The sequence below is a fragment of the Podarcis vaucheri genome, assembly GCF_965113315.1.
Source record: "Podarcis vaucheri genome assembly, chromosome: Z".
Taxonomy (NCBI): Eukaryota; Metazoa; Chordata; class Lepidosauria; order Squamata; family Lacertidae; genus Podarcis; species Podarcis vaucheri.
Window position 1 is genome coordinate 2,170,369 of NC_138758.1, and position 22,537 is coordinate 2,192,905.

The window sequence follows — 22,537 nt, forward strand, 5'->3', positions numbered from 1 at the left end:
TTCTGGCCTTAAGGCGAGCACTCCTCCTGGGAGAGACCAGTTCCCTTCACCTCTCTGCCCTAAGCCTCTGCAGTTCAGGAGAGGCCGAAGGGTTACTGGGCCCCGGGGGAGGCTCCCCTGTAGCCACTGAGTCCTCCAGCACCTCTGGAGCCAGAATGGTCTCACCTGGTGCCTGCCCCTGAGGATCTGGCACAGGTGCAGGCTCCTCAGCATCTAGGCCTTGCCCCAGTTCAGCCGGCCCTGGAGGCGGGGACTCCTGTGCCGGCTGGGATTCCTCCGGTTCACTCTCAGACTCGGAATCCCAGGCCACCACACCTGGAGAGCAAGAGGGGTTGGTGCGCACCGACGCCTCTCGCTCTCCAGGCTTCAGTGAAAGCCTGCATTCGCCCCATAGGACGCACACACATTACCCCTTCATTTTTGGGTGGGGGAAGTGCATCCTATAGGGCGAAAAATACGGTAACTGAGATACCTGCCAATCAGTTTTGACAATGCTGAGTGAGATGGGCCCAAGGTCTGACTCAGAGTGAGGCTGCATTAGGATTGGTGCATTTTCTGTGGAGCTTCCAAGTGAAGCCTTGGTGTTGGAGGGTCAGATGCACAGTTGTTGTTCCTGTTTCATTTTCCTTCTGAGAGTTGATATTGTACCACTGCAAATGAGAAGGTATGGCATAATACTATGACTAGCTTCCACCTTTGCAAGCAGTCGGGTTGGGGCCGCCATCTAGGTTTTAAAAAATTATTCTGTACATTAATATTCCACCTTCCCCCACAAAGAGCTCAACACTCCTTGTTCTTTCTGCCGCTGCTTATCTAATCCTTTGTGTGGTCTGAGAGATGGGCCTGTAGTGGAAATTATCATATGTGCTTTGATAGCCTACTTGGGAAGAGATGTAATAACTACAAAAGCGAATGTGAAAGGATACTGTTGGGAGAATCTGCTTACTCAGCCTGTATTAAGACTGTCAATAATGTTTGGGCAGAAAAATCTCAACCTTGAGCTAGCCTGATAGAAAGGAGGCACATTGGTCTTCTTGCTGAATTAGGCATCCAGCTCTGACCATGCTCTTCCTCTGAGAACAGAACTTAATTTCTGCACAGGTGTACAGCTAAGGTGAGGGAATGCCTCAGTAGAAGCCTGAGGACTCCACTTTTGTGGGTTCCCCAGCAGCCACCGTTATGATCAAGTAAACTTGCTTTCAACATAACAGTGGTGTACTTGTTGAAAAAACCTGCTGCATTTAAAGCAGTATTATATCATTTTAGGTAGTTGTGGCTCCACCCACCACCACACTCTAGATCAGTGTTTCCCAACTGGTGTTCCGCGGCACACTAGTGTGCCGCGAGACGTTGCCTGGTGTGCCGTGGGAGGGAGGCGGGTGAGTCGGGCGACGAGAGGCGGGGCGGTGGCAGCGAGGAGAGGCCGCCCAGCGCGGGGCTCTCGCCGTCTGCCTGCCTGGCTGCCTGCGTGGCGCTGACGTCACGGGGTTGTAACGTGCCCCACATAGGCACACGCGGGGCGGCGAGCGAGCTCCCTCCCACATCCCATCGCCGGCTCTGCACCAGGCGGTAGAGCTCGGCGAAGTCGCCGCGCTGGAAGGCCAGCAGCGCGCGCGCCTTGGCCAGGCTCTTGCCCGCCTGCGCCTCCAGGCACGGCGCCTCGGCGTCGGGCGGCAGCGAGCCCAGGAAGCGGCCCAGCCGGCCGGGGTCGCCCGCCTGCAGCAGCGCCTCGCACACGCACAAGACCTGCTCCGCCGAGAAGCGCGGCGAGCGCGGAGGATCGGGCGCGGCGGAGGCCAGCCCCGCGCTTGGAGAGGACGCAGCAGCCGTCGCCAAACCCGATCCTCCTCCTCCTGCTCCGCCGCCGTCCTCTGGCTCTCGGCCGGGAGGAGCCTGCGGCAACGAGGCGGGCGCCGAAGTTGGCAGAAGTTGGCGCGCCTCCTCGGCAGCGCCTTCGTCCTCCTCCTCCTGCCTCTGGTCTCCTCCGGCGGCAGGGGCGCGCCGCCCTCCCCGGCCGGGGGGCTCGGCGGGGCCCGCGGGGAAGGAGGCCATGTTCGCGGCGCGCGGGATCGCGGCCCCCCTCGCCCGCCTCCGGCCCGCCTCCGGCCCGCTCCCCTCCCCCTGCGCGCTGCCCTAGCCGTGCGGGTCTCCTCCCCCTGCGCCGCCGTCCCCTTTCCACATCCTAGGAGCCGCGGTCCGCCTTCCGCCCCCGGGCCGCGGCGCAGCTCCCAGCCCGGGCTGGCCTCCGCCTCCTGGGACGCGCGCCCACCCCCGCGGCCCCCCAAACTTCGGAGCAACTCTCCAGACGCTTCTCCCCCGCCTCGGTCTCCCTCCTTTCCACTTCTCTTCCCCCCTTCCTTCCTTCTTTCTTTCTCTTTCTCTCCCACCCGCCATTCCTTCTATTAACTTTCCTTTCCCCTTCCCATGTAGAACAGTCCCTGCAAATAAAAACCTAGCATATTTGGAAGAGGGATGCTAGCCTAACCATTACCTTCTATGCTGTTACTATTTTTTTATTTTTTTTTTACATAAGTAAAAAGTGACCTTTCCCCATCTGGCATGGTGGTGTGCCTCGAGATTTTTTTCATGAAACAAGTGTGCCTTTGCCCAAAAAAGGTTGGGAAACACTGCTCTAGATAACCCTGTTAAGGGTTAAGGGGACCTTTATTCTGCTTTAAGGAGCTACAGGTCCCATAGTGGCTTAACAATCAATCCCTCTTCTCAGGGAGCACAGGAATTGTAGCTCTATAACTCTCCGCACCCTTAACAAACTGCAGCTCCTGGGATTCCATCACACAATTGTAGGGTTGGAAGGATCCCAATCCCCTGACAATGCAGGAATGTCAACTAAAGCAACTGTTGTGGTGATTAATGAAAGGAGAGGCACACCATTTCTACCCTCTGAGGGAGGAGAAAACAAGTTTGTTTCATCTTCCATGGGGCTGGCCCTTTAGATGGCTATCCTATATTCTCTCAGCCTCCTCTTTTCCAGGCTAAACATACCCAATTCCTTATAAGGCTTAGTTTCCAGACCCTTTCTCGTCTTGGTCACCCTCCTCTGCACACCTTCCAGCTTGTTAAGATCAGTGTCAGTCCTTTGTAGAATATTCTCCTCCTTCTCCTCTTCATTGTCATTATCCTACTACTGGTACAGCAATAAAACGTCTAGTGCATTTGCAAAGCTAAGCAGGGTCTGGTGTGGTTTCAAATTGGACTGCATGTTGAGATTCCTGCACCGCGGGGGGCTGGACTAGATGACCCTCGGGATCCCTTCCAACTCTACAGTTCTATGATTCTATGCTCTTTGGCCAAAACAGAAGCTCCCAGAGCAGCTTACAAATATCAGTGACAGCATGGTCCCTGTCCTCTGCAGGTAGGATGGGGATAAAACCATAATTAGTTAGCTCCGCCTGTCCTTTGCTCTGGCACCACCTATTTCTGGGCTCCCTGCCTTCCACCCTACCATTCCCAAGGGGAACCAGTCGCCACTGGCTGAGCATGATGGCTTTCTACCTACAGGGGAGCAGTTGTGTGACTTTGTGTATGCCCCAGGATTCATGCACCTGCAGCTTGAGGTTTATTAAACTCTGCCTTTTGCAAAATAATTATAAATAAAAATGGTTGCATTCCTCAGCAGATTGCTTTCATCTGTTGTTGGTTTTTTTGTTGCCTTTTTGTTTATACAGCATTTTTAAAGCTGGGTGTTTCTTGAGAGGGTGCCAGATGGCACAATGGAAGGTTCGGCCGACTTCTCCATTTGCAGATGAGTTAAATTAATTAACAGTAATCTCTTTCAAATGGATGCCAGAGCAATATCAGCCTCATTCGCAGCAGAGTTTCTGAGACCTAATAAGGTTCTGGCTGTAATTAATGGCATGCCAGCAATGCACAGGAAATGTGCCTTTATCTGCCAATCAAGAGGTGGGGCGGGAGATGCTCTTGCCCTACCTCCCAATGTGTCTGCTGGCATTTCAGTGTCCTAGTCACTTCACCACCAAGCCAAGAACTCTGGGCCAGCCATGCAGCATTTGGGGCACTCTGGCGGATAGCTTCTGCTCTGTCAGATGAAACTACTGCCATAAGAACAGGCCAGGATGCAGGAAAGGAAATAGCGCTGCAGAGCAATCAGTGTTATCAGTTCCTAAGCCCCAGCCAAATATGTCTGTTCTTTTGTTTAATTTGGAACTCAGTGGATACTGCCAGCCCCACTGAATCAGCACCTGAGCCAGGAGTGTGCAGGACATTGAACTTGCTACTAGTGGTTGATCCGTGTGTAATTAGCATTAGATCCATGGGTGGGAAAGTGGATCTAGCCAGTGGGTCAGAGCCTCATCTTTTCTCCCTCTTGCAGACAGCAGGGCCACCCACATGTCATTCACCTGATTTCACAATCACATCAGGTGAGGGGGTGCCTTGAAGTCCTCATATGATTGACAGCACTTGAGCACACCTTGCAGGCAATCCTCATGGTACTTGAAGTGCCACGGATCAGCTGATTGGCAGCACTTGAATTTCTGCAGCAACTTTAAAAAAATTATCCTCATGAAAAATCAGCAGCATTTGGGTGCAATTTGCTCCTAGCTTACATATTTCTTGTATGCAATTTTGCCTAATATACACATTTTTGCAAAAGTAATTTTCCCAAATTTGATGCAGTTCTGTATGTTATTTTGACTGATATATTCGTTTTATGCACACTGTCTACTAATATGTGCATTCTTTGTGAGTACTGTTTGGAGAACTGCATCACAAAATTCGCAGAAGTGCAAATTTCAAAGGATGCCTGTGTTTCAGTTCCTGGGTTGGTTCAGGAAAGTCCTGAAATAGGCAGATTTCCCTTTCAATGTGAGCTGAACTGAATTTCTCCCCCAGCCCCTGCACAGGCTGTTCCCCCTTAGAACAAGGATGAGCAGACTTTGGGCTTTCAAGATCTTCTTTGTTTACTTGTAGATCCCCTCTGCCCAACCCACCAGTTGGAGCCAGGTACAAAATAGTGGCTCAGTTAGCTGGGCACAAACTCTGATTTATGTCACAAGATGCAGGTCAGCACATGCTCTGCCCAGGAATTCATTATCCGTCCCAAAACCAAGCTTGCAGATCCTTGCATGTAGAACTCCACTCCTGATTCCTGCCCCACTCCCAACATTCTTGTTCCATAACCTAATTTGCAGGATTGGGGGTGGGGGTTTAGGGGAAAACGTTATTCCTACTATTAGACAAAAGGGAGACAGAAACATTTGCTAATCTGCTACAGATCACTTGGAGATCTACCAGTAGATCCAGGTCTTCCTCCTCCACCCCACGTGAATGGGACTTCTCAATTTGTACTTTATTGCATCACAGGGAAATGAAAAGGAGCTTATTTCTCTATGAGCAGTTCTTCAGTAGGAAACCAGTACTTGAGTTTTCTAGATCAGCTTTTTATGATTCCCCCCTCTCTTTAGTGTCTTTAAAAAAACAACAACCCCAGGATGGGAGTATTTCTCCTATTCTTGTTACTGGATTAAAATAGCAGCAGCTGTTTTCTTTCTTTCTTTTCAGGCCTAGGAGCAAATGGAGCGGCTGCAAAAGAAGGAAAGTTCAAAGATCAGCATGTTGCTTTGAAGATGCAAATAGATATTAGCTGCAGAGACATCAGGCCTGTTAAAACGCTGCTCTGGGGGTTTGACTTTACCTCTTCAGATCTAGTATCAGAGGAAGTCAACTCAGTTCTTCCCCTGCATTGTTTTGGGGGCAGCTACGGGTTCACAACAGGCTCTTAAATGTTCCCAGGACAGAAGGGAACTCTGCCTGCCCCTTACAGTTCAAACCTTTTCTGTTTCTGGCAGTGCAATCCTGTACAGGTCTCTCAAAACTAAGCCTGTGGTGTTCAGTGGGGCCTACTCCCAGGTAAGTGTGCACAGGTTTGCAGGCTAAAGCACTTTCATGGGTGATAACTAAAACCTCTCTCTTCATTTTTATCAATGAAATGTATCTCCATTACAGTGCCCACATGTTAGAAAGGATGTGTAAAATTCCTGGACGATAAAATTATCAGAGGCTGTCGGCCACAATGGCTATGCTCTGTCTCTATGGTCGGGGACAGTAAATGCTTCCGAATACCAGCTTCTGGGAGCCACAGGAGGGGAAAGCCTCTTGTTCTCTAGTCCCCTTGGGGCATCTGGGTGGCCACTGTGAGAACAGGAGGCTGGACTGATCCAGCAGGTTTTCCTTCTGTCCTTGGGGAGAAAGGGAACAATAGATTTTAACGGGAAAGCTATTATTTCCCAAACTGAAATCTGTGTGCTCTCAGCCTTTGTTTCATTCTCAACAGTTCCTTCTATGTCTGAGGGCAGGGAACTTGTGGCCTTCCAGATATTTCAGGACTATAACACCCATCATCCATTACTGTTGGCTATGATAGCTGCAGCTGATGGGAGCTGGGAGTCAAAACACTACGGGGAGGGCCACACTTTCCACACCTCTGCAAAATCAAGTCCTTGGATATTTGAGTTCAGATACGGTCTCAGTGTGACATGGGTTTTGTAGTGTTAAAGATGGGAGTAAACCGTCAGTAATTTTGGTGTGTGCATAGGTTGCTTGTGATGGCACTGCATCATAGGAACAGACATCCTTAAAGCTGCATAAAGCAACATAAATGTTCACAATTTGGAGTGGGGCTTCTGTGCTTTGGGGCTATAGCACTCTATACCAGATCTGCTTGGACCTCCTCTAGGCAGGTCTGAAAAATGCAGTCTCCTTATTACTTAACTTTGGCCCTGTCAGGAAAGAGTTTTCCCTGAAGTGTTAAACACTGCTTAAATGGAGGCAACTCATACTTTATGAGTGTTTTAATAGCCTGTTTCTCTGATGTGATGAAATTACTTCTGAATGCAGCCCTCAGTTATGCGAGGCTGGCTCCTATCTGCTGCAACTTTGCTAATATGGCACTTTTGTCTCAAAGTAGGCCAGGTGGAGTTGGGCTAGGATTAAGAGTTTCAGCAAGAGAGACTTGTGTTTATTTGATATGGAATTTACTTCCTCTCTCTTTTTTGGGGGGGGGGGACTTAGGCTATGTTTTGGCCCAGTGGAGCAGGGGCAGCCCAAGACATTTTGCCGCTTGAGGCAAAACACAGAAGGTTACTCCTCTCCCAGCCACCTCTGCTGAGGCAACTGGAGGCGGCCCAGATAAGACCTGGCACAGTGAAGGTGGCAGCAGAGAAAAATGAAAGTGGAGACCAGGAGGTGGGTGGTGAGTTGAGGAGATGGCAAGCAGCATATATATCCTACCTTTTCCTCCAAGGAGCTCAAGGTGGTATATATGGCTCTCCCCCTCCTCATTTAATCCCCACAACAACCCTCTGAGGTGGGTTTATTTCATGAAATTTATACACTGCTTGATTGTAAAAAATAATAATCAAAAAACCAAAGTGGTTTACAGAAGATAAAACAAGAAAATCGGGGGGGGGGGTTAAAACCATACTTTAAAACATACAAAAGTTAAAATCACCTTAACTTTCTAAGCTTCTGGGAAGGCTCGTCTAAAGCTGGATGTTTTCAGAGTACAGTGGTACCTCTGGTTCAGTGGTGTAGCGTGGGTTGTCAGCACCCAGGGCAAGGCAGTGAGAGAGAGTGAGTGAGCCAGGTAGGGGCAGAGAACTGCGAGTGCGAGCGCCCCCCCCCCCCGATGTTGCGCCCAGTGCGGCCGGGCCCCCCTGCACCCCCCACGCTACGCCACTGCTCTGGTTAAGAACTTAATTCATTTTTTAGGTCTGTTCTTAACCTGAAACTGTTCTTAACCTGAAGCACCACTTTCGCTAATGGGGCCTCCTGCTGCTGCCGCGCCGCCAGAGCCCGATTTCTGTTCTCATCCTGAAGCAAATTTCTTAACCTGAAGCACTATTTCTGGGTTAGCGGAGTCTGTAACCTGAAGCGTATGTAACCTGAAGCGTCTTTAACCCGAGGTACCACTGTACAGTGAAGGATGCCTGCCTGATCTCAATAGGCAGGGAGTTCCAAAGTGTTGGTGCTGCCACAATATTTTTTTATATTGTATCATTGTCAACCACTGAGAGACTGAGAGACTGCTGTAGTTAAGCAGTGTATTCATTGCTTAAGGAAATGAATAAATAAATCCATATTACACACACACACACACACACACACACACACTTTTTTTAAAAAAAAGCTGTAAAAAGGAAATATACAAGACAACATAACTTATTTAAAGCCAGAGACCTGCAAGTTTGACCCAGCAGGGCTCTTCTCTCCGATGCCTGGGTGGGTGGGTGGGTGTGCACGCAGGCACGCACGCAAGCACACGTGTGAGGCCAACACTTTGCACCTTCTGGGCTGCCCCTCCCCATTGCTGTCCTGTGTCCTTCCCATTCCTGCTAATCTCCCTTTTCAAGATCTTCTGCAAGGCCTTAATTATCTTTCACACCACTTAATTGCTCTCTGGCTGTAGAGTGATGTGATATTCCTAGCCCCCATCTTCATGCTTGTTCAAATGAGTGGCAGGTATGCTGGCAAAAGCTGCCTTGAATCCCCACCTCCAACATGATGGGCATCTCGGAGGTGCAGGGAGAGAGATTTTCACTCCCTCCCCTCCATCCTGCTTCCTGGAGCTGTCCCAGGCTGTCCTCATCAGAAGACAGAATATGATGTTTCAGCACTTCGGCAGCCAATTTTATGCCACTACTAAGAACCGCGACTGATGAGATGGTCTTATTTATTCCATCTTTGACTGGAGTCCAGGGACTCGGAATGTGTCTAAGAGCCATCCCATCATCAGGCCCTCCTACAGAGAGAAAAAATCCATGTAAAAAATGTAAATAATGCTGATAGCCATATCACTGCAAGGACTGTGATGTCGCCACTGCCATAGCGTTTTATGGTGTTTGGAGGGTGGTCAAACAGACCTTGCCCTGTTGGTCAAAGGTCAGAATCCAGAATTGGGATGATAGCCAGCATGAGATGGGTGCTGTGCAAGAAGAAGAATCGTCCTGGACCAGACCTATGACCCCCCTCCTGCAGCATGCTGCTTCCCTCTGCAGCCCTTGCTTTTTCCCAGCTAATGCAACCTGAATTTGCCTGCCTACTCAATCTGATTGTGCCTCAGGTACACCTAGATCATGGGCCAAATCACAAAGCTTAAATGCCCAACAATCATTGCTGTAATTGGTTCAAATGGACCTGTGTATGAGCTCTGTATGCCAGAGACATGACCATCTTTGCTCAAAAGATAAAGGAAGGCTCTCTCCCCATTTCCATAATAATGCTGTAATTATTATGAGGAATCTAAAGAAGCATCAATAAATGTTTTTAAAATTAACTGCACTTCTGCAATTTTATCTTGAAATGACTCTTTAAGGGCACAGAAAGAGCCCTGCTGTATCAGATCAAAGGTCCATCTGAACCAACATTTTGTTTCCTGCAGTGCCCAAACAGATGGCTCCAGGAAGCAGACAGGCTGAGCGTGGAAGCAGAAGCCCTCTCTGTCATCTGGCATTCAGAGCTATACTGCTTCTGAACATGGATGCCCTTTTAGTTGTGGTGATGTAACAGCTGTTGATGGTCCTGCCCACCCCCATGAATTTACTCAAGTTCCTTGGGACCACTACTGACACCAGCAGCCACTCCCACCCCATGTGACTGTGAGTTCCACAGGTTTAACTGTGCAAAGAAGCACTTTCTCCTGTTTGCCCTGAATCTACTGTCCACCAATGTCATTTGAGTACCTGGAGCTCTAGTATTTGGAGAGAGAGAGGAAAACGGCCAACTTCTGAACACTTCGCCTTGCTCTGAATTTTTCTGCCCCCAACCCGGCTCAGGACTCTTTCCCTCCTGCTCCCCAATCCCCCATTGCTATGTAAAGTGGGTTGTTCACAAGCCTGAGAAAATAATTGTGGTGGTTCAACAAGAGAACAATAAAACAATACTTTATACATAAGTCTGCAGAATTTGGACAGGGGAGGCATGCAATTCCATGTGTGGGGGCAGCTGGCAATTCCAAATGACTTTCCAGAAAGTGATGTTTAGGAGGGTGGCAAAGGGATGATGGGTCTAAAGAAAAGGGGAACCTTTTAGTCAGTGCTTTTTTTCTAGAAAAATAGGTGCCAGTACTCACCACGATCCTGCCCACAGTTCAAAAGCACATCAAAGTGCAAGTAGATAGAACTTCCGGAGGCGGCGCGAAACAAGTAATGGCGGTCCTCTTCGCGCTGCGAAGAGGGGCTCCGCAGAAAAGGGTCGTTCGCTGCGGCAAAGCGACGACCCACTAAGAAAAACCACGAGCAGAGTGAGCTCGTGGCCGTGGGATCCGGCGGGCACCAAGAGCAACCCCCAAAACGAAGAAGGGACCCCGTAAGGGGCTCCGGAAGCGCGGAGGGGAAGCGGTGCTGTGGATTCATCGCTCTTTCTGCGGGAGTGAAGCCGCGCGGCTGTTACGGATGAGCGCCGACCTTTCTTCCTTCTACATTGGATTACAGACCAACTACTCGTGAGTAAGATCTACCTGAGATTGGATTACAAAATTTAAGAATTTGGCTGAAAGCGGGAGACGAGAAAAAGGAAGTCCGTCTCCCGATGGTGCTTAGTGATCAAAGGCAGAGGATTTGACAGGCTGGAAGCAGCACAGAAGGGCTTTAAACCAAGAGAAATCATACGCTTAGAGAAGCTGGAAACTGAAAGGCAAGTTACTTTTATTTCTTTGGGACTGATTCTATCTTTCTTTATGGGGACTTCCTCCTCTGCTAAACTTATTAAAAAATTCTAAAGACTTTAAAAACCCAAGCCCCGGACTTGCAGCGGGACAAAAGGCTGTTTTGCAGATACACTTACAAATCTGAAATGGTTATTTAGAGGCATCACTGTTGGATACAATTTAACAACTGTACTTTGCACCTTTTAAGAGACTTGTGGCAACATTGTGAGAGCTCTGCTTGAGGGAAAAGGTCTTCCCCAAAGACTATTGTTAATTTACTTAATTGCAGGAACTTTAATGGCGACTGAAACTTTGTTTCTTCCTTCCTGAACTGCAACAGTACTCCCTCTAGTGGAGTTTGGGATTTACAATTTCCTGGGAACCAACTTTGCTTTGTCTCTCTGTGGTTTGGTTGTTTACTCCAAGGCCTGCCTTTCCCAGGAAATTTTTGACAGCCTGACCTTGAATCCAAAGACAGGTGGGGAATGAGCGACAGAGTAAAAACAAGAGCTGCGTCGAAGGCAGGGAAAGGCAAACTGACACAAACAACCCTATTTTCTCAGGGACGTAGATCTTCAGTCCCTGCCGTCTTGCAGACTGCACCCTCGCCAACAACTCTAGCTGAAGAAGCTGAACAATTAACAGGTGAGGATATGGCATCTGGAGGGTCTAACACTTTGTTAGAGGAAATGCTACAACAATTTGCAATTTTGAACAAAAAAGTGGATGACCAAACTGCAAAAATTGATTTAGCCACATCCTCAATTACCAAACTTTCAGAACAGGTGGCTAAGCACTCACAAGACATTGGAAATCTAAACGACGCAACATCTGAAAATCGAAAACTGGCGGAGGCTGCGAACCAAAAAGCAGAGGCCGCAGCAAAAGGAGTGGAGGAACTGAAAGGAGAGGTAAGACCCCTCCACAAACATATTACAGACCAGCAGGCCTACCTGTCTTTGGTGGAACTGCGAAACAAGGAAAATAATCTGAGATTACGCTCTATCCCAGAGATTGAGAAAGAGGACTTGATAGGTTTTCTAACAGCAGAATTCTCTAAATTCTGGGGTATTAATGAAGACACAGACTTTAAAATAACAACGGCATTTAGATTGGGAAGAGTTGTTGGAAAGGACAGGCCTAGAGACTGTTTGATCATCTTAAGGACTAAACAGGAGAGAGACAAGCTACTTGACCTACATTTTAACAAAGCACTTGTGATACAGGACAGAAGAGCACAAATCTACAAGGACATCCCTAAGCAATTATTGGATCTCAGATCTAACTATACTGACCTAGCTGGACTTTTGAGAGGTAACGGAATACCATACAGGTGGGAGTTTCCACAAGGTCTTTCATTCAAATACAAAGGAAAGAAGATAAAAATCAAAACGAAAGAGGATAGCCAGAAGTTCCTACACGACAACGGAGAAGACTTGCAGAAAGGAGCAGCAGCTATTTGGCCACCACCTGAGTCTGGGAAAGAGCCACCACCTTCGGATCCGGACAAAAAAGAAGACACCCAATAAAGAGTAACAACAGATCGATACAGGATGTCCCTGCAGCTGTATAGTTGGAACATTAATGGCGCGAATTCCCCAGAAAAACGCAAAAGGATCTTCCATATTCTAAAGAAAGAAAATTTGGATATAATCTGTTTGCAAGAAACTCATGTGACCAGGTTACACAAGAAGGTGTTAATAAATAAAAGACTAGGCCAAGAATTTATTTCATCAGACAGAGTTAAAAAGAGAGGCGTGGTGATCTACGCCAAGGAGAACCTTTCACCAAAATTCTTGTTCAAAGATGAACAAGGAAGAATCCTGGCTATCGAAATATCGACCCAAGGAGAGAAAATATTGATATTAGGAATCTACGCACCAAATGAGGGGAAATCAGAATTTTACAAGAAGCTGCATGAGACATTACTGGACTATCTGGACTACTCTAACATCATTATGATGGGAGATATGAATGGGGTTGTCTCTACTTTTATGGATAAGTCACAGAACCAGAATTTGACCAAAGATGGAAGACTACCAAAAACCTTTTTCGAATTAACTGACAATATGGATTTAATTGATTTATGGAGGACGAGAAACCCCCTTGGTAAAGAAGGAACTTTCTTTTCTGAGGCCCATCTGTCATGGACAAGAATCGACCAAATTTGGACAACTAGAGGGCTGGCACCTAAGACTACAAAAATAGAAATCTGCCCAAAGACATGCTCCGACCATAACGCTTTGAAAATGGAAATGAGACTAACCACTGCCGACTCCTTCAGATGGAAAATGAATGACAATTTATTAAGAGATCAAGAGATTGTAAAGAAGGCCCAAAAAGCTTTAAAGGACTATTTTGAAATTAATTTGAATACCTCGGTGGAAAAAAGAATAATCTGGGACGCGAGTAAAGCTGTTATGAGAGGGTTTCTGATACAACAGAATACGATCAAGAAAAAGTTCTGGAATGGTAAAAAGGATAAGATATTGGAGAAGATAAGGGATGGTGAGAAAAAAATTAAGATTAAACCCAAAATCAAAGGAGACTTTAAGAGAAATTAAATTCCACCAGTCACAATATGCGAAACTGATCAATCAAGAAGTGGAATGGAAGATTAAACAAATGAAACAAAGATCCTTTGAGTCGGCGAATAAATGTGGGAAACTGCTAGCTTGGCAGTTGAAAAAGAGACAAAAATTAAATTACGTTACCAATCTAGAAGTTGAAGGAAAGAACATTCAGAAACCGGGAGAAATTAGAAAGTGTTTCCAGAAATATTTTAAAAAATTGTATACACAAGGATCCGAGGATGCGACTGAGATAGAACAATTTTTGAAAGAAAACGGCCTTCCAGAATTATCACAAGAAAAGAGATCAATCTTGAACTGTAAAATAACACAACAGGAAATTGAGGATGCCATTCAGAATATGCAGCTAGGCAAATCTCCAGGCCCTGATGGACTCACCTCCAAATATTATAAGACTTTAAAAGACTACTTGATACAACCATTAATGGAGGTTTGTAACCAGATTATGGGGGGAGGGAGGGCACCAGATACGTGGAAAGAAGCATTCATCACATTGATACCTAAAGTGGAAACTGAAAAGACTCAACTTAAGAACTACCGACCCATCTCACTCCTAAATGTGGATTATAAAATATTTGCGGATGTTTTAGCAAATAGATTTAAAAAAGTATTAAATGAAGTAATTCATAAGGACCAAGCAGGCTTTCTCCCAGGTAGACATTTGTTTGACAACACTAGGAACATTATCGATATTTTGGAACTTTTACAAACAAATATTAATACCAAAGCAGTGTTAATTTTTATTGATGCGGAGAAGGCCTTTGACAACATTTCTTGGAAATTTATGAAGAAAAACTTGGAAGGGATGGGAGTGGGAAGGGGGTTTGAGAATGGAATAGAGGCAATCTATTCAGAACAAAAAGCTAAGTTGATAGTGAACAATGTGGTGACAGAAGAACTTCATATTGAAAAAGGAACACGCCAGGGGTGCCCCCTATCCCCTCTGTTGTTTATTTCGGTTCTGGAGGTTTTGCTGAATATGATAAGGGAGGATCGGCAGGTACAAGGAATACGGGTCGGAGCGAAGCAATATAAACTGAAAGCATTTGCAGATGACTTGGTTTTAACATTACAAGAGCCAGAACCTAGTACAAAAAGAGTTTTGGAATTGATTCAGAAATTTGGTCGGGTGGTGGGTTTTAAGTTGAACAAACAAAAAACCAAAGTGTTAGGGAAAAATTTGACGGCTATTGAAACAGAGGGGTTCCAGAGGGAAACGGAACTAAACATTGTTAAAAAAGTGAAATACCTGGGGGTCAATCTGTCTTCTAAGAATTTGAATCTATTCAAAGATAATTATGAAAAATGTTGGTCAGAGGTTAAAAAAGACTTTGAAATTTGGTCAAGACTGAAATTATCCTTGTTAGGCCGAATTGCAGTTATAAAAATGAACGTTTTGCCAAAAATGTTGTTTCTGTTTCAAGCCTTGCAGGTCGTGGACAGAGTGGAATGTTTTGGAAAGTGGCAGAGGGATATCTCTAGGTTCGTCTGGCAGGGCAAAAAGCCCCGAATAAAGTTTAAAATATTAACTGATGCAAAGGAGAGAGGGGGGTTTGCCCTGCCGGACTTAAGGTTATATTATGAAGCTGCGGCCTTCTGCTGGATGAAGGATTGGATCTTATTGGAAAACACTGATGTCCTAGATCTGGAAGGCTTTAACAATTCGTTAGGTTGGCATGCGTATTTGTGGTATGACAAGGGGAAAACATATGGAATGTTCAAAAACCATATTGTCAGGAAAGCAATATATATGGTCTGGAAAAAATACAAAGACTTATTGGAAAGTAAAACTCCGAGGTGGATTTCACCAATAGAGGCCAAAGCTCGGAAAACAGCCAATATGGAGGCACATTGGCCAAAATATTGGGAAATAATAGAAAACATTGGAGGTAATTGGAAGTTGCAGAGCTTTGAAAAACTAAAGGATAAGGTGCAAAATTGGCTACACTATGCCCAAATTAATGAGGTTTTTAAGCTAGATAAAAAGGTAGGATTCCAGGTGGAAAAATCGAAACTTGAGACAGAGTTGTTAGAACCAAAGACCAAGGTATTATCGAGAATGTACAACTTGCTGCTTAAATGGAACACTCAGGATGAGACAGTTAAGTCAGCCATGATAAAATGGGCTCAAGACATTGGTTACAATATTATGTCCGAAGACTGGGAAAGGTTATGGACCACCGGTATGAAATTTACGGCATGTAGTGCCTTGAAAGAAAACATTATGAAAATGGTATACCGGTGGTACATGACCCCAGTCAAACTTGCTAAGATATACCATTTGTCTGACAATAAATGTTGGAAATGTAAGGAGGCTGAAGGGACATTCTTTCACCTCTGGTGGACTTGTCCAAGATTGAAGGCCTTTTGGGAAATGATTTATAACGAGTTAAAAAAGGTGTTTAAGTACACCTTCCCCAAGAAACCAGAGGCCTTCCTTCTGGGCATTGTCGGCCAGAAGGTGTTAAAAAAGGATAGAACTTTTTTTATGTATGCTACAACAGCAGCAAGAATCCTTATTGCTAAGCACTGGAAGACCCAAGATTTGCCCACACTGGAGGACTGGCAGACGCAATTGATGAACTACATGGAACTGGCCGAGATGACTGCAAGGATCCGAGACATGGGAGAAGAGGCAATGGAGGAGGACTGGAAAAAATTTAAAGACTATTTGCAGAAGTATTATAAGTTGTATGAAACATAAGACGTCGTATGATTGGGAACGTTAGCCCCAGCAATGAAATTTTATTATCTATGAAACTGACAATATTCATGAAAGAATCAAAGTTTAAACGGGTAAAAAGGATATTATGTTATATGTTTAGAGTAATTGGAGAATAAGAGATTTAAACTTAAATTGCAACTGAAAATGTAAAGAAACACATGAAATAAGGGTATAATTTGCTGGCAAATTTTATTATTAAGAATGCACTCATGTGGGAGATGTGGGGAAGTCCAAAGGAAATTTGAAATAAGTTGTCGAAATGGTTGAGATTTTCTGTTTTTTCTTCCTTTTTGTCTTTAGCTCTGTCTTTTTTTTTGTTCTCTATGTAATTTGGAAAAAATGCAATAAAAATTATTATAAAAAAAAACAAAGTGCAAGTAGATAAATAGGTACCGCTCTGGCAGGAAGGTAAACGGCGTTTCCGTGCGCTGCTCTGGTTCTGGTGTTCTGTTGCGCCAGAAGTGGCTTAGTTATGCTGGCCACATGACCCGGAAAAAATGTCTGCGGACAACGCTGGCTTCCTTGGCCAGTAAAAGCGAGATGAGCTCTGCAACCCCAGAGTTGTTCGCAACTGGACTTAACTGTCAGGGGTCCTTTACCTTTACTCACCATGAAGTTGTTACAGTAAGTGTCACATTTTTTAACAACAACAACAACAAAGTGCCGGTACTGCTTACCCTTGAGTACCCCCCCCCCAAAAAAAAGCATGACATTTAGTGCATTTGCAACCTCATTGTACCAGTACGGTTGTGTTCGCGCTTGGCAGATAACCAAGGTTGGTTTCTGCTGTCCTTTTCTGACAATCTGACAGCATCCTTTGTGTGTCATGCCTCCAAAGCAGATATTGTTGGAATGAATCAAAGCTGCTTTTTGATGCCTGCTTCTCCCCTCTCGCTCACCTTTTTTTGCAATCTGCCTGCGTTAGCCATTCAGGCACAGGTTGTCACATCATGAAGGATTATTAGTCATCTCTTGCACTGCTGACGAGTCCCTGTGGGTCACTGAGCACTGATGTCTCACTTTCAAACAACTTGAGGCAAGGAAGAGCTATTCTGCAGACAATGTCAATCCCGTTTCTGAAACCTGCCTTACCAAGTTCTTTTTTTTTTAAGATTTTTATTGAAGTTTCACAAATTACATAATAGCAAACAAGACAGTAATACAAACAAACAAAGAAACAAAAAAAAGTATAATTTCAATCCCTTATTTTCTTGTAACTTACTTCCCCGACTTCCTCATACCTCCCCTTTCTGTATTCCAATTTCCAATTATTAATTCAGCAAATCCTCTCCCTTGTTATCCATTTAAATTTTTAGACTTTCTTTTCTTTTTACTTAATCATTACAGCTAGAAACCACATAATTTCTAAACCCACGTCATTCTAACATTCAATAATTTTACAATGTTTCCTAAGATAGTCCTTAAATTTCTTCCAGTCTTCTTCCGCTGTCTCTCTTCCCTGGTCTCGGATTCTGCCAGTCATCTCTGCCAGTCCCATGTAGTCTATCACCTTCATCTGCCATTCTTCCAAGGTGGGTAGTTCTTGTAACTTCCAATACTTTGCGATGAGTATTCTTGCTGCTGTTGTAGCATATATATAAAGAAAGCTCTGTCTTTCTTTGGCACCAATTGGCCGGCCATACCCAAGAGAAAAGCCTCTGGTTTCTTCGGGAAGGTATATTTAAATACCTTTTTCAATTCATTATATATCATTTCCCAGAAAGCCTTAATCTTTGGGCATGTCCACCAAAGGTGAAAGAATTACCTTCACTACCTTACCAAGTTCTGCCCCAGAAAGTGCTTGCAGCAGTTGGTCTTAACTCATAATGTTTTAAACTTTTCTGGATCACAGGATTTTTGGGGGTTGTTGTTGTTTTGAATACACCTGTTCTTACATTGGATGCACACCACTCTGAAGCTGAAAATGTATACAAAAACTTGTCAGCAGGCTCCTTTCATAACACACAGGCCTCTTTTGTGACACAGCATTAGGCTACATTTGCAGTACAGTGGTACCTCTGGATGCGAACAGGATCCGTTCCAGAGCCCTGTTTGCATCCTGAAGCGAACGCAACTTCAGTTGTCGCGATTCACCACTTCCACGCATGTGTGTGACGTCATTTTGAGCGCCTGCGCATGCGCAAGCAGCAAAACGCGGAAGTAACGCGCTCCGTTACTTTCGGGTCGTTGCAGCGCGCAACCCGAAAATACTTATCCCGAAGCTACTTCAACCTGAGATATGACTGTATACATTTAAAGCAGCCTCATACCACTTTAAGCAGTCATGGCTTTGCCCAAAGGATCCTGGGAACTGAAGTCTGTTACAGGTGCTGAGAGTTTTTGGGAGGACCCCTATTCCCATCACAGAGCTAAAATCCCCGGAGTCTCCTAGGAAGGAAGATTGAGTGTGAAACCACTTCAGGAATTGTAGCTCTGGGAGGAGAACAGAGGTCTCTAACAATTGTCAGCACCCTTAGCAAACTACACTTCCCAGGAGTCTTCAGGAGCCCAGCTATCACAGCTAGTATTCATTCATAGGCTCTTATCTTTAAAAAATAAAAAGGGGGTGCTGGCATGAGCTGTGGTGGCTTACTGGCAACTGTGGAATGCTCTTCCCAGGGAGGCTCAACGGGTGCCTTCATTGCATATCCTTGAGCACCAGGCGAAAACATTATACATAACTCTCCAACATTTCTCCAATGAAAATAGGGACATGCTGTTTAATAAGAATAAGAATATTTATCCCCTGCCCATCTGGCTGGGTTTCCCCAGCCACTGTGGATGGCTTCCAGCATACATAAAACATTCAATATTTAAAAACTTCCATATACAGGACTGCCTTCAGATGTCTTCTAAAGGTTGTATAGTTATTTATCTGCTCCAACATTTCTCTAATGAAAAAAAAAGGTTTTGGGCTCCCTTTTTTTTTTTTGCTTTTTACAACATTTTTCTTTTAAAAATCGCCCTGGTTGCCATATGTCCGGGTTTCACCGGACATTTTTTTACTGATTCGGCAAAAATCCGACTGGATGCCATTTGACAGTCCAAACGTATGGCAGCCCTAGAAGGCTTTTCTAAACCAGGGACATCCCTGGAAAATAGGGACACTAGGAGGGTCTCTCTCTCTCTCTCTCTCTCTCTCTCTCTCTCTGTGTGTGTGTGTGTGCCAAATGTGCCTTCTGCCTATCTTTCATTATATCACATTACATGTATCACATTGCAGCAATCTGGGCAGCCTTCCCCGCCCGGAGCCCTTCACTCAAAGACCAGCCACCCCCTTGCAACGTTTGCCCCCCACCAGGCTCCTGGGTCCGGAAGGGGTGCAGGGAAGCAGCCTTGATGCTTCGAGATCAGGAATGGGGTCCCCTGTGAATGCTGAATGAAGTCATGCTAATATATTTCTTGAAGCACGGAAGCATGGAAAGAAGGGGGTGGGCTTCATTCAACAGCAGAATATCTGCTTTGCATGCAGAAGGCACCAGGTAGCGGCAGGTGGTGGAAAGACTGGTCAGATCTGACAGGCACAATTCCAGCCTAAATGGAAAGTGCACATCCATTCCCCACATTCAGCTTGGTAAGCGGCAACTGGCTTGATGCAGGAAGATGGGCAATGATACCTCAACTGTGAAGGACTGATCATTGCTTATTTTAGCTCGTTCCTGCTAATGGTTTGTCAGGGAGCGCCATCCCCTGTATGCATCACGTCTTTTATGGTATGTATTAATTTCACATCAAAATTAGACTACCTCTGATTCCCACAATGAACTAGCAGTCAATATGTAGGGCTCCTCCCTCCTTGCTTTGTGTGTCTATTAATTTTTAAAGTAAATATATCATAGTTAAAGCAAAAACAAGTGGATTGAATATACTCACACACACCCCTTCAGATTGCTTGAAACACTGGAATGGAAATACATAGCCTTTTGCAAACTGAACATTTCACAACACAGCTCCTTCAAATGACACATTTATTCTGGGTAGGAGTGGAACTCAAATGGAATCAAATCAACTTGATGGGTTCAATGCCTTGGATACTTTGGGGGGGGGGAGTGGGAGAGGTTAGCAATATGCCCTTCATCTTGGCTCACTTTCAAAATATATGTTGGAAAAGTATGAGGAGATATAATAGTACAGTCTCTCTCCCCACCAAATGAACCACCAGCCTTCTGGTGGACAACCAGATGCGCTGACCCACGGCACCACCTGTAATGGAAAGGTGGCATAAAATGAACTACATTGCAGGGGGTTGGACTAGATGACCCCTAGGGGTCCCTTCCAACTCTATAATGGCAGTAATGATGTCCTACCAGTAGGCTTCTATTAAGCACCTGCATGGCTTCTGCGATAAATGGGACTAGATAGGCCTTTGGTCTGATCCAGCAACCAGGCTTTCCTTATGTTCTTATTAGCCCAGATTAATAGAAACTCCATATCCAGAGGCAGTGTACATCTGAGTGTTGTTACACCCAGCCCTAGTCTCCATTATGCTGGGGACACACTTGCAACTATTGCCCTCATGGTTTGCTTTTGGGCTTCCTGGTAGCATCTAGTTGGCCTGACCCAGCAAGCAAATGCTTTTAAAAGATCTCTCTGTTCTTAACCCACACGTTTTCAATTCTGAATTTTAAACCTTGAGACCTTCTGATGAAAGCTGGTGCTGGTGGTGTCAATTTCTTCACCTACTAAGAGAGGCCATTTTCCTCTGCTGAATGTATTCTGGTGTGATCCCTGAGCCTGGCCTTCAAGCCTAGGCTGGTGTTCTTCAGATCACAGCGCCTGCCTCGTCAGGGAAGATGGGAATGGGAGTCCCAGAAACTTACGGAGGGCACCAGGTTGGGAAAAGCCATTGCCAACCCAGAGGGTGGAAACATGGAAGGCAGGCATTATATGTGCGCGTGTGTGACAGAGAGGGAAATAAATGATGGCTCTAGGGAAAGGAGACGGCCTTAGAGGCTCCCAAACTGGACGGGGGGGGGAGCCGGAGAAAGCTGCGTGGAAGAGCGACAGTGCCCAGGTCTCCCCAGGACGTGTGAATCTTTCAGCAGCGCCTCTTCCTAGGAGCGACAGGGAGAAACCGCGCCAGCAACCAGGAGAGCGAGGCGCGTCTTTGGAGTGGAGGATCTCTGTTCCTGCCGGGGTCGGCGCTGCGCTCGGGGTGGGTCCGGCTGCCTTTCCGAGGAGGAGGAGGAGGCAAGCGAGGCGCGGGCGCTCCGGCAGAAAAGACAAAGGCTTCTTCTGAGTGGAGAGGCCGCTCCTGAGGCGGGGACTGCAGCCGTCGAGGGGCGGGCCGGGGGCGGGCGCTGGAGCCGCAGCGGGCAGGCAGAGCGACGGCGTCGGCGGCAGGAGAAGTGGAGGGAGCCGTTCTTCGGTGCGCACCGGTATGGAGGCAGCGGCGAGAAGGAGGACGGCGGCGGCGACGCTGGCGGGGCGGTGACCGGGGCCGTCGGGCGGCGGCGATGCGCCCGCCCCGGCCATGGAGGAGCGCTGGCACCGGGGGCTGGCGGCGCTGGTGATGCTGCTGCTCTTCGGGGGGCTGGTGCTGCAGTACGTGTGCCCGGGTAGCGAGTGCCAGCTGCGGCAGCGCCTGGCCGAGGCCGCCCCATCCGCCCTGCTGGCGCGGCAGGCCGGCCAGGGAGGGGACCCTTACCGGGCGGAGGACGAGAGCCCTCCGCGCTTCGTGCCGCGCCTGAACTTCTCGGAAGCCGACCTGCTGCGCCGCGTGGACTTCCAGATCGCTGGCGACGATCTGATCGTTTTCCTGCACATCCAGAAGACGGGCGGCACCACCTTCGGGCGCCACCTGGTGCGCAACATCCAGCTGGAGCAACCTTGCGAGTGCAAGGCCGGGCAGAAAAAGTGCACCTGCCTCCGGCCGGGCAAGCGAGAGACCTGGCTCTTCTCCCGCTTCTCCACTGGCTGGAGCTGCGGGCTCCACGCCGACTGGACCGAGCTGACCAACTGCGTCCCGGCCGTGGTGGACAGCAAAAAGGACGCCAAGCTGCGCCCCACCAGGTGAGACACAGGCGGGACGGGGGACAAAGCAGGGAGATCCCTACGGATGGAGCGGGCCCATCTGGGGTGGCCGGCGCGTCACCTTACTACGTTCAGAACAACACCCCCCTGGATCAGGCCCATGCCCCGTCTGGTTCAGCAGCCCAGCCGGCCCTGATGGGAAGAAGACGCTGGGCTAAATGGGCACTTGGCCTTATCTGGTGTCCCATAAGAACCAGAGCTCTCCATGGATATAAAGTGAGTGGAGGATGGCAGGCCTCAATCCTGTGCATGTTTACTCATCTGGTTCAACATTCCCTGTGGGGACACTGTGAGAACAGGATACTGGGCTATAGGGGCCATTGGCCTGATCCAAGAGGCTCTTATTATGTTCTTATGGGAATAAGACCCTGGTTTACACTGCAGTAAACATGCACAGAATTGAGGCCTGCTATCCTCCACTCTCCTTATCTCCAGGGAGAGCCCTTGTGATCTTCCTGTTGCCCAGTTTTTGAGTAAAAACCCTGAAGAGACCAACTTGGTCTC

The 22,537-nt window shown here is 46.9% G+C and overlaps 1 protein-coding gene across 1 annotated transcript in view; it reads left to right on the forward strand.

Annotated features, from left to right (window-relative positions):
• The first annotated feature begins 20,809 nt into the window (after positions 1 to 20,809).
• The window catches only part of HS6ST2 (heparan sulfate 6-O-sulfotransferase 2), a 153,900-nt gene continuing 152,172 nt past the window's right edge, over positions 20,810 to 22,537 (forward strand). Inside the window, exon 1 of the mRNA XM_082207475.1 lies at positions 20,810 to 22,012. Within this exon, the coding sequence (XP_082063601.1) occupies positions 21,474 to 22,012 (539 nt within the window). The 5' untranslated portion in view covers positions 20,810 to 21,473. The remainder of the gene's footprint in view (positions 22,013 to 22,537) is intronic.